Raw genomic sequence first — 15,805 nt, 5'->3', positions numbered from 1 at the left:
GCAAGTCTGGAACTTCTCTAATAACTCAGTCTGCTGAGCTGCTAGAAACCAAACCCCACTACACAGTTAATAAACTCACAAGAATTTTATTTATATCCATACTTCAGTTCCTTTTGAAAAGTGGCTCTCTGAAACAGAAACTGCTATCATAATACCAGCAAAACAATTGACTTGACTTCATGAGAACTTGATGTCTATTTAATACATTCCTTTCTTTCACTGAGTTCAACAATGTAGTAATTATTCTGGGTTTAAAGAAGCCTGTTAGAGTACAGACTACATAATTCATGAATTATGATTACGCTTTAAGCATAAATAGCACTGGGGTGAATCTACTGTGCAGCTCACTTGGTTGAGCAGGTGACCCATATGCAAAACCCATATGTAGAGGTATGGGTTCAAGGTTGCCCCAAAACCACCCCCAGTGTGTTATTCCCCCACACTCTTTCCCAGAGTTCCTGTCAGCTTTCGATTTTCCTATATGGAAATTTGAGTCTGCCTGTAAAAAAATTAAAAAAACAAAACACATAGTTTCAGATTTCCTCAAAATTTCAGCTTAATAACACAAACCTCTGAAAAATTAACTTGAAATTTCAAGTCGAAGTGATTTGGGAGGTCGCTTTTGACAGTGAGTTTCACCAGTTCTTCAAATATATACATAAAATTTTTTCCCTTTTTATCAGTCAGGGTTGAAGACTGTGAGAAAGTGTGGGAACTAATGTGAGGAATATCAATGATCAGGATATATTTAACACACATTTATCTGTTAAATTTGCTAATTCATTATGGTTAATAAAAGACATCGCTAGCTTAAGTTATACAACTGATCCAATTAAAGCAATAAATATCTTTGAATATACATACGTTTATTTGCTTTATACACCCCTCTAGCGGAGAAACATCTAAAATATCTATCTATCTATCTATCTATCTATCTATCTATATTAGCTGTTGGCTATAATATTCAATTCAAAATGTATTTTTTATTATCCTAAAAATTGCATATAGCCTTCATAGCAAGCGAAACTCGTACTACTACTTGTAAAACTTCTGAATGATTATTATGTTATTATGTCAAAATATCTCAACATTTCAAAGCCTGTAAGTCAAAATTTGAGCTAATGACCTGAAATTTTGACTTATGGATGACAATTCAAAAAAAATATTTAAACAAGCTTCCATAGATTTTTCGGGGGAGGCGGTCTTTTAAGAGGACAATAAATCATATTGAAATTCTGAAAAACTCACAAAATTAGAGATAGATTTGATTTTTTTTTTTTTAAATATATCCATAAATAAGTCTTACGGAGCACAGCAGACGCTACCTGACGCTCATGCTTTGTTATTGAGTGTACGTGGTCCCCCTCACCAGCAGAGTCCTCTGTCGTCCTGCCGCAGCTGCTGCACTCAAACGTAACGTGATTCCTCTGTTTCTCTGCAGCCCTGCCCCGTCTTAAAAAGGCCTGCAACTACCTCAACCCAAAAATAACTGCTCCTGGAAGCGGTGCTGGGGCAACCTCCCGGCTTCAGACCGCTAATTTAACCCAATTAAGACGAGCGGAGAGCCGAGGAAAGCTCCGTTTGGTGGTTTTGAAAGAAAGTCACGTCGCTTTCGGTAAGTTTCAGCTGCTCGGAAAAGCGGAAAAAAACATTGATGAAGATGAATGTAGCATCCCAGCTACTGCTGCTGACTCCCCTCTAAAAGTTCTGTCGTTTAACGTGGACAAGGAAATGTATGACAACTGGTTGAATACGACAGTGTATACCGTGTGTGTGTATAAAATACAACATGTAAAGGTGTCCGTGTAATAACAGTTGAAAGACAGCCGAGCCTGGTTTCCGGGGCGTGACCTGTCTTTGAACTCAACAAGTTTGTCTCTGAGATGACTCTTACTAGTTTTACTGTGTGTTAAATTATATTTTACTTATTTATATGCAGTTCAAAAGTGACTAAAAATAAGATACAATAAATAAAACGGTGTAAATACACTACAAAATTAAAAATAGTAGGTATACAATATGAAATAATAAAAGAATATATATGTAGAGGTATATTTTAAAGCAGTTTGAGAATATTTGAGCTTGTTACATGGTGTGTTATCCTGCACCGTAGTCGTAAAGAGATGGACATGGTCAACAAAAATACTCAGGTGGGCTGTGCAGTGTAAATGAGGCTCTGATGGTACTAAAGAGGCCAAAGTATGCCAGTAAAATATCTCCCACACTGTTACACCACCAGCGGCAGGCTGAACTGTGGATTATTCTGACGCTACCATTTGATCGTAGCAGCAGAAATGCTTTTCCATTCTTCTGTTGTCCAATTATGGTGAGCCCCTGTGAATTGTTCTGTTCTTAGCTGACAGCTGTGGTACTTGGTGTGGTCTTCTGCGTCAGGGTGCTCTTCTGCATACCTTTTACCTATTTGAGTTGTTGTTGCCTTGCTATGGCATCAGCAGGGCATTGTCACCTTAGAACTGCCGGTCACTGGATATTTTCTCTTTTTCTGATTTCTGTGTAAATTTGGCAGCAGGTCTAATCTTACACTTCGTGTGTTTACGAGGTGTTCATTAAATTGTGTGATTGGTTTGGGGGAGGGGGGTACTACCTCAGTGTGGTAAACGTGGTCTTTGTGAATATTTTATGTTGTACAAGACAAAAGGCATCGAGGAGGACGGGGTTAAAAGGTTCTCTATGGTGCACCGCTATGCTTCACAACTCCACAGCTGTTAAGTCAAACTTGAGAGTGAAGTTTGCAGCAGTTCTTACCACACTTACTTTGGGTGCAGCATAAGTGCTACACCCGCAAGTGCTAGAAGACAGCTAGAGACAACGACGGAAACAGAAAATGTGTTCATATGCATCAGCCCTACACAGATACACAGTGAGCAAGTTAACAAATCAGCAGTTCTGGACATTGATCCCAGGTTGGATTATGACATCAATAAGGTTACTAGAAGTGCTTTCTATCCCTTAAAATATATCTGACGTTAGAAAATCCTTATCTCAAACTGACTGGGAAATTGGTTCATGCAATCACATCAAGCAGGTTAGATTATTGTAACGCTCTATTCACTGGATTACCCAACTCATCAGTAGGATGACTTAAGATCACAACATGGCACACAGTCCTTACAGGCACATGAAAGTTTGAGCATATTGCCTCAGTATTGAAGGAACTTAATTTGTTCCCATTAAAATTATAAAATTGCCTTTGAAAGCTTTATTAACTAATAAAAGTATTTTAATGGTTTGCCCTCAACACACCTGGTATATCTCTGACTTGCCCACTGTTTACTGGATGACTGAGAACCTTCACAGACACACTGTTTACAACCCTATCTGACCTGGTCCAGATCCAGGTCCAGATTCCCAGAATTAGATCCAAGTGTGTTGAAGGTGCTTGCAGTTATTGTGGTCCAGTTCTTTGGAACAAGCTCACCTGAGATCAGTTACAACTGTGCATAAATTTAAAAACAGACTTGACCCTTTTTAATCACTAAATAGGTGGTGATGGGGGTGGGTTGCTGTATTTTGCTGTTTTCACTGCCACAGGTTTTATGTTTTTGATCTTCTGTGTTAAGCACATTTAGTTTGCATGTAACTGCAAACTCCCACATGGGTGTGTTCACTTTCTCTGTCCACGTGGTGACAGCATTAAACAACGTTGGACATTATAAAATTGTGTGAATGGGTGATTGGTTTTGGCAGTGAGAGCTGTGGGGCTCCAGGTCGGTCACTTGCTTTGGTGTTGGAATCCAAAGTTTCTAAAGTGTAGGCGCTCTGTGATCAGTTAAACCTGTGTATAGACTGAGTGTCACTGCTCAAACACTGAATTACTTTTCTTAGCAACCTTCACCTTTTTTGATATTTTTTCCCCCATGTTTTAGGCATGTCTCTCCACGGCATTTGGCCCCCATGTAGCATATTTTCTCAGGTCTGAGGAAAAGACGCCACGATGGGCAACAAGGACACCCTCGAGGATGTGTTTGTTGCTGTGCTTCGTCCGAAGAATCAAGTCAGCCTGAGCTCGAAAGAATACAGAGCCAAAGCCTATGAGGTAGGCAGACAATCAGTTAACACACTGTCCTCGACGTCTTACAGTGAGGTGGAAAGAACACTGATGTCCTGTAATGTATTGTTGGTTTGGGCATATCACTGCTGTATGCATGAATAATAAACACCCTTCAGTGAATTCAGACCCACTGGAGTTTCTAACTGAGCCTCTGTTTGCATGTTTTTCCTCTGGCGTCTGGGTAGATCCTTTTAAAAGAAGTGCCTTTAGAGGGGAAGGAGAAGAAAAGAAAGAAAGTCCTTCTGGCAACAAAGCTCAAAGCAGGAGGAGACAAATCCAAATCCATATTGGATTATGTTGATGAAACGATCAAACCGCTCTCCAGTAACCAAAGCTGCGCTGGTGAGGCTGACGCATTTGTGCACAAGCTGATTTATTAAACTGTTGTTTGGGGGGAGAGTTAGGAACCACTGATCTAACCAGTGTTTTTGCTGTGCAGGAAAGCGTGTGGTGCACATGAAGAAATTTATTCTTGAAGGTGACAATGAAGGGAAAGAAGCCTCACTTTTTGTTGTACCAGTCAGTGTTAAAGGTAAGTAAACTATATCTCATCCTGAACTGATCTAGCTAATTTTATTTAACGTTTAACAAAGTTTAAGCTGTGCATGCAGTAGATTAATGAGTCCTTCTATACAGACAACAGCAAGCCTGTCCACAGCCCCGGGAGCCCCAGCTTTTACTGCTTCCACGACATAATGCGGGTGTGCAGTGAGACCAGCACTCACTTCTGCTCCGTCACCTCCAAGATGCTCCTGGCTTTAGACAAGTAAAGAGAAGTCTGTAAATGTGCTCTTTAGCTCTGCGATTTTGTCAGAGGTAAACGCCCCTTCCCTTTGCTTCTTTCCCCTCCGCAGATGGTTAGCAGAGCAGCACACTGTGCCTCATGCCATCCCTGCTTTATTCAGACCAGCACCCGTGGAGCGGGTGAAGACCAACGTAAGCAATCCGGCTTACAGCAGCGAGGGCAAACTGAGTGATGAGGGTCTGCACATGGGCTACACTGCTCTGGAGATCAAGAGCAAGATGATGTCCCTGGAGAAGGCTGACATGTGCATCCTGAATCCACTCTACGGCTCAGATCTGCAGTACACCAACAGGGTAAGGCTTTATATATGCAAAGAAACATGATTCTTCTGGTGGATTTGGAAACTTAAATCGCCCTCCTTTCGTTTTGTCTGCAGGTGGACAAAGTTATCATCAACCCATACTTTGGGCTTGGGGCACCAGACTATTCCAAGATCCAGATCCCCAAGAGGGAGAAATGGCAGCATGGACCCAACTGTGTGACAGAAGACAAGTGAGGGCTTGTTTTGGTTAACTGCTATCGACTTTGTGTCTAACTTTGTCTCTTTTTGGGGCGCACTGGACAGTCTTGATTAACAACGTGGATGCCTTGAACTGAAGTCATGTTTAGTCACTGTTCTCTTCAGCATAAATTCCTGTCTCCACAGGGATCACCAGTGGGTGGACGACTTTCCTCTCCACCGCAGCGCCCTGGAAGGAGACACTGAGCTGATCTCTAAGCTTCTGGACAGCGGTTTCTCAGTCAAGCAGCTGGACAACGATCACTGGGCTCCCATACACTATGCCTGCTGGTGAGTCTCCTGCTCATCTGACAGCTCAAGAAAGGCTTAAAAGTATCCAAAATTTCTTATTTTCCTGGTCTTTTTTTTTCTTCTTTTTTTTTTCCATTACTTATGTTTAAGTTTGATATTTATGTGGTTCTATCCAGGCACGGTAAAGTTGAGGCAACCAAGCTGCTGCTGGAGAAGGGTAACTGTAATCCCAACCTGCTGAACGGCCAGCTCAGCTCCCCCCTGCACTTTGCAGCCCGAGGAGGCCACGCAGAGATCGTCCAACTGCTGCTGCAGCACCCTGAGATCGACCGGGTACAAATTTAACACTTTTTTTCTTTTTCTTTTTTTTTATTATTACTTCAAAGAAATCCTGTTGCAGCTAAATGTAACTTTTTTTTTATTGGTTTGTAGTAGTAATAATAATAATAATAATAATAATAATAATAATAATAATAATAATAATAATAATTGCTGATTTGTCTTTTATCAGTATCCACATACTACATAATAAAGTGGTAAACATTAATCACTATGTCATGATACTGACTCCTCCACCAATAGCACATAGAAGACCAGCAGAAGAGATCGCCGTTCCAAGTGTGCGAGGAGAACAAACAGAACGAGTGGGAGGAGACTGTGAAACTTCTGCAGCAAGCCAACAGCAAACCAGTGAGTCACACAGTTACACTATTTGTTATTCCTTTGTGTGGAACAACAGCCTTTTCAGGATGTTATCGAGATAAAGTTTGCAATTATTTCTAAATACACTTCAGCATACTTAAGCCCATAAGTATAGACTTCCCAATGCATATATTTTTGCTGATTGATTTGCAGGCGTTGTTGTTGTTGTTGTTGTTGTTGTTGTATTTTAATGTAACATAATAGTTGTTAAACAAATATGGCATCCTAAAGGCATCACAGTACATAAAATGGTAATAACAAAATAATAAACAATAAAACATAATTGAGGAGTTTGATGAGAATATAAATGCTGCTTTAGATCCTAATCCAGATGAGGTGGCTGTAGCTCAGGAGCACGTCGTGCACCAATTGGAAGGTTGCTGGGTTGATCCCTGGTTGCTCCAGTCTGCGTGCCAGAGGATCCTTGGGCAAGATAATAACCAAGTTGATCTCTGATGCCACGTTCAAAGTCACCTTTATCACAATTCTTCCCCGTTTTAACTACAGCAGGTCATCTTGACCATGTCTACTTGTCTTAATGCAATGACTTGTTCCCATGTAATGGGTTGTGTTGATAAGCAATTGGAAAGTTGTACCTAAAGTGACTTGTGAATGTAATTCCCTGGCAGTTAAGGTTTTTTTTTTTTTTTTTTTGTTTTGTTTTTTTGTTTTTTTTTGATCGCCTGTTGGTGATATTCCTTCAAGAACAGTCAAAGGTGTCAGACATTCCCAGGACTAAGCCATGTTTCACTCTTATTTTGCATGTCATTATTGTCTTTTCCTTAAATAGAAACCAGCACTCCATAAAGAATTATGTTTCTGATATTGGGCAAAGGAATGGCCCTGAGGGGTTGAGTCATGAAAGCTCTGGGATTATAGCAGCAAAGCTTGTGGATTTTTGTAGCTGTGTTTTTCATGCTTTTTCATAATGAGCTAGTCATTGTTTAGTTTGTTTGCTCGTGCCATGTTTAATTAACCTTATATGTTGTTGATATTGAGTCTGGCATAGATGCGTTCACTCATTTTGATATTTTTTTTCCTTGTTTGAAGAAAAGGGGTATCCAGTAAAACACATGCACATGTGCAGTTATAACAACACAGAGCAGACATGACAGCTTCCTTCTGATATAACACTTTTTAGTGTTATAGTATGCTTTAAGTAAAGCGAAGTGTATTGAAATGTTTCCTGAATGTTCAACAATGTTGACAAGTTTTTTTGTTTACATATATATGTATACAAATGTTTTAAAGAGAGGTTTATACTTTTATTTTTAAGAGAAAGATTGTTAACTTGTTTTCTGTTATATCGCGAGAGTACTGTTGCCCGCGAGTTTTTGTTGGTGTGTACGGGGTGTAAGATGGCATAAAGAATAAAGCGTCGTGTCTTTTGACTTTAAACTTAATATTAAGAAATCCACCATTTGTGCTGTTTGTGATCCACAGTACGAGAAGGTGCGCATCTACCGCATGGACGGCTCGTATCGCTCCGTAGAGCTCAAGCATGGCAACAACACAACTGTGCAGCAGATCATGGAGGGGATGCGTCTGTCTCAGGAGACCCAGCAATACTTCACCATCTGGATCTGCTCAGAGAACCTCCGTGAGTCCACTCGTTTCTTTTTTTTTCCAAATGTATTTATTTATTTAATTTAGTAACATCAATGCAATAAAGACCAAAAGCTGTAGTTAGTGGTGTCACTGCAAGATCCCAGAAAGATTTGTGTGCGTGTGGTTTTGTGTGTTAGACCTGCAGCTGAAGCCGTACCACAAACCCCTGCAGCACCTCCGGATCTGGACTGAGATTGTGACAGATCTCACAGTGCTGGATCCTCAAAGGGAAACGCCACAGCTCTTCCTCCGCAGGGATGTCCGACTGCCCCTTGAAATTGAGAAAAAGGTAGGTCACTTTCACCACCTAAGCATCAGTGACAGCTCAACTCGAAATGTTTTGAGAGCTCTTCATCAGCTTCCTGCTGGTGGCTTTGTTTCAGGTGGAGGATCCGCTGGCCATCCTTATCCTGTTTGACGAGGCCCGGCACTGCCTTCTCAAGGGCTTCTTCCCTGCTCCAGACAACAAGCTGATCACGCTGGCCAGCCTCCTCCTGCAAATCATCTATGGCAACTATGAGAGTAAGAAGCACAAGCAAGGGTTCCTCAAGTAAGAGACGAATCATATTTTGTGTTTAAATCACTTTTAATATCTGCTCTAACAAACTGATTTATTTGCATTCGGATAAAATCTGTGCTTTATGTAAACAGTGAGGAAAACCTCAAATCAATCGTGCCGATATCCAAGGTGAAAAGCAAAGCATACCACTGGACCAACAGGATTCTTCATGAGTATAAAGTACACTTGTGTTTTTATTTTAATTGCTTTTTATCTTATAAATACATTTCAGTGTTCCCTGAGGTGACATCAGGTCCTGTCCCTCTCTCACCAACAGGCTCTGAGCACCAGCGAGGGGGTCAGTAAAGAGATGCACCACCTGCAGCGGCTCTTCTTGCAGAACTGCTGGGACATCCCGACCTACGGAGCAGCTTTCTTCACAGGCCAGGTCTACACCAAGGCCAGCGCAAGCAACCACAAAGTCATCCGTGTCTACGTGGGGGTGAACACAAAGGGACTGCATCTCATGAACATGGAAACTAAGGTAAAATGCCGTTTTGCTGGGTTTTTAAATTTTTTTTTTTTTTTTTTTTTTTTTTTATGTTTTAAGCTCTAGTTTGTGAATGTAAAGCTACAAAGCTACTTATTCTTCAGCTTGGTGGAGCAAATGGATAGATGACTATGAGCATGGGCCCTCCCACACGAATTTGCCTGTTTTTAAAGCATATGCAATACGTGCTCGATTGAAGCACAATAGCACAAAGCCGTTTGCATCTACAGAATGTATTTGAACTTGCATTCTTAGATTAGTTAGATTTTTACTTAAATATTCCCTCTGGGATTACCATAGGATAGATTGAACGATAATGCTGTATTTTTGTTGGTTTTTAAGTTTTAGTTGAAGAAGCTTGATGTGACATTTTATTACACTTCTTCTCTTGCAGGTCCTTCTCATCAGTTTAGAGTATAGCACGTTTATATGGCAGCTTGGACATGCAGACCAGTATTTCCAGATACACAGTGGTGACAACAAAATGAACTTCATCGTGCACACAAAACAGGTAATAAAGCTTTTCTTGAAATCCAAATAATATTTATTGAAATATATATGGTTGTTAACCTTTAAGGTCTATTCTTTCCCTTCAGGCTGGCCTTATTGTGAAGCTCTTAATGAAACTGAGTGGGCAGATAACTCCAAATGAGAAAGGCATCACAGACAAATACGCCTATGGCTGAAAACTGTTGAAGAAACTACCTGCCAAAAAAATTCCCAGTTCGGGTTGTTTGTTCCGACCATCATCTGACTGCAGTAACTCTGGAAAGCCTTTCCACAAGAGCCTCATTTTGTACAACTGGCTTAGTGATATACTTCACATTCTCTATTTTAATGTTTCCTGGATTTTGATGGCATGTAAATATGTTTATTATTTAATAAAGTGATTGATTGTATGATCAGATGTGTTTTTCATATTTAGGCAGAAATGACAATGTTATTTTTTTTAGAGGAATTCATTCGATGGAGGCTGAAAATCAATATTTGCTTTATTATAAATGGGGAGCACTCTCTCTTCTCTCTTCACTGGGTGAAAATGCCCTGTTGATGCCAGAAGTTGGAGAATAGTGGCTGGGCTGTTTTAGCTGAAAGGAAGGCAACAGTTACTCAAATAACAGCTGGCTGCAACCAAGATATGCAGAAGAGCATCTCTCAATGCACACTACATCAAACATTAAAGCAGAAGACCATACTGGGTGGTCTTCTCTTGCCAGTTAAGAACAGGAAACCTACAGTTTGTGCATCATCACCAAACATTTCCTGGTCTCACCTGGTGGTGTAAAGCTATGGAGGATATTTTCTTGGCATATATATATTTTAAAATAATGTATATTAAAGAACTGAACTTATGAGGTTTTCAAGGCTACTGATGAAAATAAACCTCATTTAAAACATATTTGTAGCCCAGCTCCTGTACTAGTTGCACTCCATCACAGGATTTTGAAGTGGTTATTAGTTATTTATTTAAGGTTCTGCAATTGATTTTATGCTTTTACTGAAAGGAAAATGTTGCTATTGTGCACGCTCATGTATTGCTAATTTCATGATAGCAGTCACAATCATTAATGATCCGACACACCCCCCCAACAAACTGCAAACCAGCTCATTTATTGCTGTTGAGGCGACTTATGTTGTGATTTGGCGCTATATAAATAAAATTGAATTGAATTGAATTGCTGTAAACGTTTATATAATAATATAATATTAAACATTATAATATATTTCGTTATCTTTGCAGGACTTTAACGTCCCGTATTGTTGAATTCTGGAGGTACATGAAAAAGTTTAAATTAAAAAAAAAAAAAGGTCTTAAAATCGATGGTCGCCCTGCTGGTGTGACATCATGTAGCAAGACATCGGTTCAGGTAGCCTCAACCATTCACAGCGAGAGCTGCTTGACTGACACGTGGTCAGCAACCAATCAAAATCCAGCATTGGTCAGGCGGGGGCAGGACGAGTGTTGACAGGTCGAGACTTTGGGGAAATATCACCAACTGTTCTCGACCGAGAGCCTTTCAGCAGGTGGACGGTGACCGGGGCCGTTTCGGGGTTAAGTTTTTAAAGGTTTTGTTTTCGGGGGCTATCAGGAAAAATGTCGATGCACATTTATCAGATGAGCGCTAAACTGCTCGGGGACACTATGGGGAAAATGAACGAGAACCTGACCTCCGTGGTGTTAGCAGCGTCCGTCTTCACCCTCACTCTGGGATACATCTCCAAACTGCTGCTCAAACAGTCCACAGACGTGGACGTGGTGAGTGTGCTCAGACGAAAAACAGTTACCGTTATCTAAGCTTTAGTTTCAAGTCACTGTTATTTTTTTTTTATTGTTATTTATTTATGTCTCTCTGCGCAGAAACATCCACCCTACATACCCTCCAGCATCCCCTTTCTGGGACATGCCATCGCTTTTGGAAAGAGCCCCATTGAGTTTCTGGAAAATGCCTATAACAAAGTAAGTGTTTTGAAAAATGAACCTGCGACTGTTTTCAATCAGAAGAAATGAAACAGTTTAATAATCAGTCCTAAAATATGAAGATTAGCCCCCCCCCTCCAATTACTTTAAGTTATTAACTCTAAACATTGACAGCGGTTCAAAGTTTGAACAAAGCAGATGATCATGAAGATAAACTGCTTTAAAAATGAGGAAATGCTTTTAAACCATCGTGAGTCCATTTCAGCTCCTGTGGTGCAAATGAAAGCGACAACAGGCCAAGGCAACTCTGGCTCTCTCCTTGTAGCTCCTGACTGATTTTGCTCTAGTTTTGGTATTTGTAAACAGTATAAGTCATTTATGAAAAATGAGAGAGAGAAAAAGAAAAAGCACGATACAAAATAAAGCTAAATACAGTACAATATCCCTAATCTGATTTAGGTTCCATATCTTATCATATCATATATTTAGGGGGTTGGGGACCACTGATCTAGAGTTTAATCTGTATATATATTATTTAGTTTTTTTTAACTCAGTTGTCAGAGATTTATTTTACTTTGACCCCTGCGTCTGAACTCCTGCGTGTCTGCTGTTCCCCCCACAGTACGGCCCTGTATTCAGCTTCACTATGGTGGGCAAAACATTCACCTACCTGCTGGGCAGCGACGCAGCCGCGCTGATGTTCAACAGCAAGAACGAAGACCTGAACGCAGAGGACGTCTACTCGAGACTGACCACTCCGGTGTTCGGCAAAGGAGTCGCCTACGACGTGCCGAACCACGTGAGTATCCCAGAACCTGAGAAGTTCACGCCTCAGAAGGAAGGTGGAAATGTATTAAAGAGTTTCTGCATGCTAAGATCAGCTGAGATGCATGTTTCCTTTTAATCTGCTGCAGATTTTTCTGGAGCAGAAGAAGATGTTTAAGACGGGGCTGAACATTGCTCGTTTTAGGGAACACATCGAGATCATTGAGAGAGAGACGATCGAGTATTTTCAGAAATGGGGAGACAGCGGGGAGAGAAGTAAGACACCGATATTTGCAACGCTGAGTCCAAAACAGTTAACCATAAAACTTGATACAGATTAGATCAAAAACCAAACGTTTGTCAATGAACTTTGACCTGTTTCAGACCTGTTCGAGGCTCTGTCCGAGCTGATTATCCTCACAGCCAGCAGCTGCCTGCACGGGAAAGAGATCCGCAGCATGCTGGATGAACGCGTGGCCCAGCTTTACGCCGACTTGGACGGAGGATTTACCCACGCTGCGTGGCTCCTGCCGGGCTGGCTGCCCCTGCCCAGCTTCAGGTAGGTCTCTCACACATCTTCATGCAGTACAGTGCTGCGTCTGCACACAGGGTGAAGACGACACTGGATTTAATTTGACTAGACAGATTAAAAAAAAAAAAAAAACTGGAAAAAAAAGATGGCATCACACAGGCAAAAGAAATACCAGAGGGATTCAATGTGATATGATGCAAACAGCACAATACTGTTTGGAAATATTTACCTCTGTTTTTTTGTTTGTTTGTTGTTTAGGAAGAGGGACAGAGCTCACAGAGAGATCAAGAACATCTTCTACAAAGTGATTCAGAAACGGAGGAGCTCTGAAGAGAAAGCAGATGACATCCTGCAGACCTTCATGGACTCCACATACAAGTAAGGTGACATCAGCGGCTCAGAACAAGCGCTAAAACAACAAAACAGCCCAGGGTCAAAGAGTAGGACAAAACCAGACCACAGGTGTGGACATTTGCTGTATAAGTAAACAAAGAGCTGGAGGAGAAAGCACAGTTGCCACTATAGACTTACATACTGTGTTTATAAGCGAGGAATCAACCTGTGTGTCAGATATTACTGCTAATGAGCCTCTTCCTTGATACAAACAGAGAGCAGCAGGTTTGTCTGCAGGTCTGTGAGCATAAGAGAAAAATCCATAAATTTCTGTCAAATGAGGTAACACACTTACTGCCCAACTCTTACTGAACTGATGTACCTGCGATTACATAATGACAGTGCAAGTCAACATGCAAAGAAACAGTTTTATGTTTAATGTCATGGTCCAGCCCTGAAAGACTCAAAGGAGACTTGGTTTAACCCAGAATATTCAGATCTTATTATCAAAAAGAAATAAAAATCACAATTAACTCTATGAAGGATTGAGAACTAAAAAAACTTTCTCATTCCTCAGAGATGGACGGCCGCTGACCGATGACGAAATTGCAGGGATGCTGATCGGCCTCCTCCTGGCGGGTCAGCACACATCCTCCACCACCAGCGCCTGGCTGGGCTTCTTCCTGGCCAAAGACAAGGCCCTGCAGGAGCGCTGCTACGCAGAGCAGAAGGCTGTGTGCGGGGAAAACCTGCCTCCACTCAACTTCGATCAGGTAAAAGTCGCCCGTGGACTGTGATAAAAATGAGGTTCATTACTGCTAATAATAGTGAAGAGTAAAAAAAAAAAATGTGCAGGGTTTAAATGTGAAATGTAAGTATTCTCCCTCAGATGTTACCTCTGATTTGTGAGAGATACTCCCCCTGCTGGCTGTAGAAAATTATTGCGGTAACAGGAGTAAAGATGTTTTTAGCGCCCCCTTGCTGCTGCATTCAGGTGGAGGTCTACATAAATTAAAAAAAAAAAAAGCTGAAAGAGGTTATTTTATTCCTCAAAACCAGACTGATGCTCCAGATATTTTCTAAACTTTCATGTCGCCATCTTTAGCTGAAGGATCTCAGCTTGCTGGAGCGCTGTTTAAAGGAAACCCTGCGGCTCCGCCCACCCATCATGACGATGATGAGGATGGCTCGCTCTCCTCAGGTATGGGTCATTCCTCAGCACTGGATTTTATGATGTCATGTATACGCGCAGACAACCTCAGCTGACTGCTGTACCTGCTCCCTCTTCTGCTTTCTCAGACTGCAGCAGGATACACCATCCCTGTGGGCCACCAGGTGTGCGTCTCCCCGACTGTTAACCACCGGCTCCATGACACCTGGGTGGACAGGATGGAGTTCAAACCTGATCGCTACCTCAACGATAATCCTGCCGCAGGGGAGAAGTTCGCCTATGTGCCCTTTGGAGCCGGTATGAAGAAGCGCTTTTTTGTTTGCTGTAAAATAAAGTAAACATAAAACACCTCAAAGCCAAACCAGACATCAAATGGTAAATGGCCTGTATTTGTATAGCGCTTTTCTAGTCCCTAAGGACCCCAAAGCGCTTTACACAACCTGTCATCCACCCATTCACACACACATTCACACACTGGTGATGGCAAGCTACAATGTAGCCACAGCCAACTCAGTCAAACTGAGTTCAATGAAATCAAATCCATCCTGTTTTCCGCCTGCAGGCCGTCATCGCTGCATTGGGGAAAACTTTGCCTACGTCCAGATCAAAACCATCTGGTCCACTTTGCTCCGCATGTACGACTTTGACCTGGTGGACGGATATTTCCCCACAATCAACTACACCACGATGATCCACACGCCTCACAACCCCGTCATCAGATACAAGAGGAGGAAGCAGTGAGAGACGGAGACATCCGAGCATCGGAAGTAAAGCTCGAACCTTGTGGGGACTTGAATCGAGGAAAATTGACATCAGTGCACTTTGCTCTTAATGCCCAAGCTGTGCTTTTATTCTTCCTGTATTTCGTCTAGAGTCCGGCTCTCTTCATGAATGAATGTTTGTAGATAAGTGTGACTTTCTGCAGAGAAAAACAGGGGCTGTGAGACTCCAGCGTGAAAGCTGATGCTCTTATTCACAATGTGAATTCTTTAAAAACAATACAAATGGAGAAATAACTAGCGCCTTATGACGTCTTTAGACTGAATGAAGCCTTTGAGTCAACCCGGGAAGACGTATTTACTTTTGTTTTCCAGAGTTAATCATCGATTTTGCAGCAAACTTTAAAATCCTGTAGCTAAAAGTTCTGAACACTGGAAACTTGGTTAAAACCACGAGGTTCATTTACAGCTCTCTGATGTTTGGAGCTATAAGGTTAGTCACATGATCTTCATCTGCAGATGAGTTGTGACCAGTTGTGTATATACAGTATATATTTTTCCTTGTCCTGAGCATTACTCAGTATGAGGGTTTAAACTTAAGAGAGAAAACAACCCTGTGCTATCTGAATAATCTGCTGAGGAAGACCATGTGATTTAATTAAAAGCTCTGGGGTGGGTTACTAAATCAGTGGGGAATCTTTTATTCCTGAGATGTATGTTAAAGTTTTCCTGCTGTGAAGACAAAAGAAAAAACAAACAAACAAGTGAAACTGGGTGAAAAATCAATAAAAATATGAAAATGAGCCTCTGAACCCTGCTGTGTTACAGAGTGTGCGTCAGGATGGGAGATCTCCCACCTACAAGCAAACCTCACTGATG

At 41.4% G+C, this 15,805-nt stretch overlaps 2 protein-coding genes across 2 annotated transcripts; both read left to right on the top strand.

Moving 5' to 3' along the window:
* Positions 1-1,358: 1,358 nt before the first annotated feature.
* On the top strand, positions 1,359-9,886 carry krit1 (KRIT1 ankyrin repeat containing). The gene is made up of 17 exons (XM_082520889.1): positions 1,359-1,615; positions 3,888-4,057; positions 4,258-4,414; positions 4,512-4,604; positions 4,709-4,838; positions 4,927-5,170; positions 5,254-5,369; positions 5,524-5,667; positions 5,805-5,961; positions 6,211-6,318; positions 7,774-7,930; positions 8,076-8,227; positions 8,322-8,488; positions 8,590-8,677; positions 8,775-8,981; positions 9,382-9,498; positions 9,584-9,886. Exons 2-17 carry the CDS (start codon positions 3,956-3,958, stop codon positions 9,671-9,673), a joined length of 2,229 nt encoding a protein of 742 aa, XP_082377015.1. The 5' UTR covers positions 1,359-1,615; positions 3,888-3,955; the 3' UTR covers positions 9,674-9,886.
* A 1,053-nt stretch (positions 9,887-10,939) lies between these two features.
* On the top strand, positions 10,940-15,729 carry cyp51 (cytochrome P450, family 51). The gene is made up of 10 exons (XM_082520591.1): positions 10,940-11,244; positions 11,347-11,445; positions 12,029-12,205; positions 12,321-12,447; positions 12,556-12,730; positions 12,962-13,081; positions 13,614-13,809; positions 14,142-14,237; positions 14,336-14,504; positions 14,770-15,729. The coding sequence occupies exons 1-10, from the start codon at positions 11,083-11,085 to the stop codon at positions 14,946-14,948; spliced, it is 1,500 nt and encodes a 499-aa protein (XP_082376717.1). The 5' UTR covers positions 10,940-11,082; the 3' UTR covers positions 14,949-15,729.
* The last annotated feature ends 76 nt before the right edge of the window (positions 15,730-15,805 follow it).

The sequence above is a fragment of the Aulonocara stuartgranti genome (genome assembly GCF_965226115.1).
Source record: "Aulonocara stuartgranti genome assembly, chromosome: 22".
NCBI classification, from domain to species: domain Eukaryota; kingdom Metazoa; phylum Chordata; class Actinopteri; order Cichliformes; family Cichlidae; genus Aulonocara; species Aulonocara stuartgranti.
The sequence above is the reverse complement of the archived record's forward strand: the minus strand, read 5'-3'. Positions and strand labels throughout refer to the sequence as shown.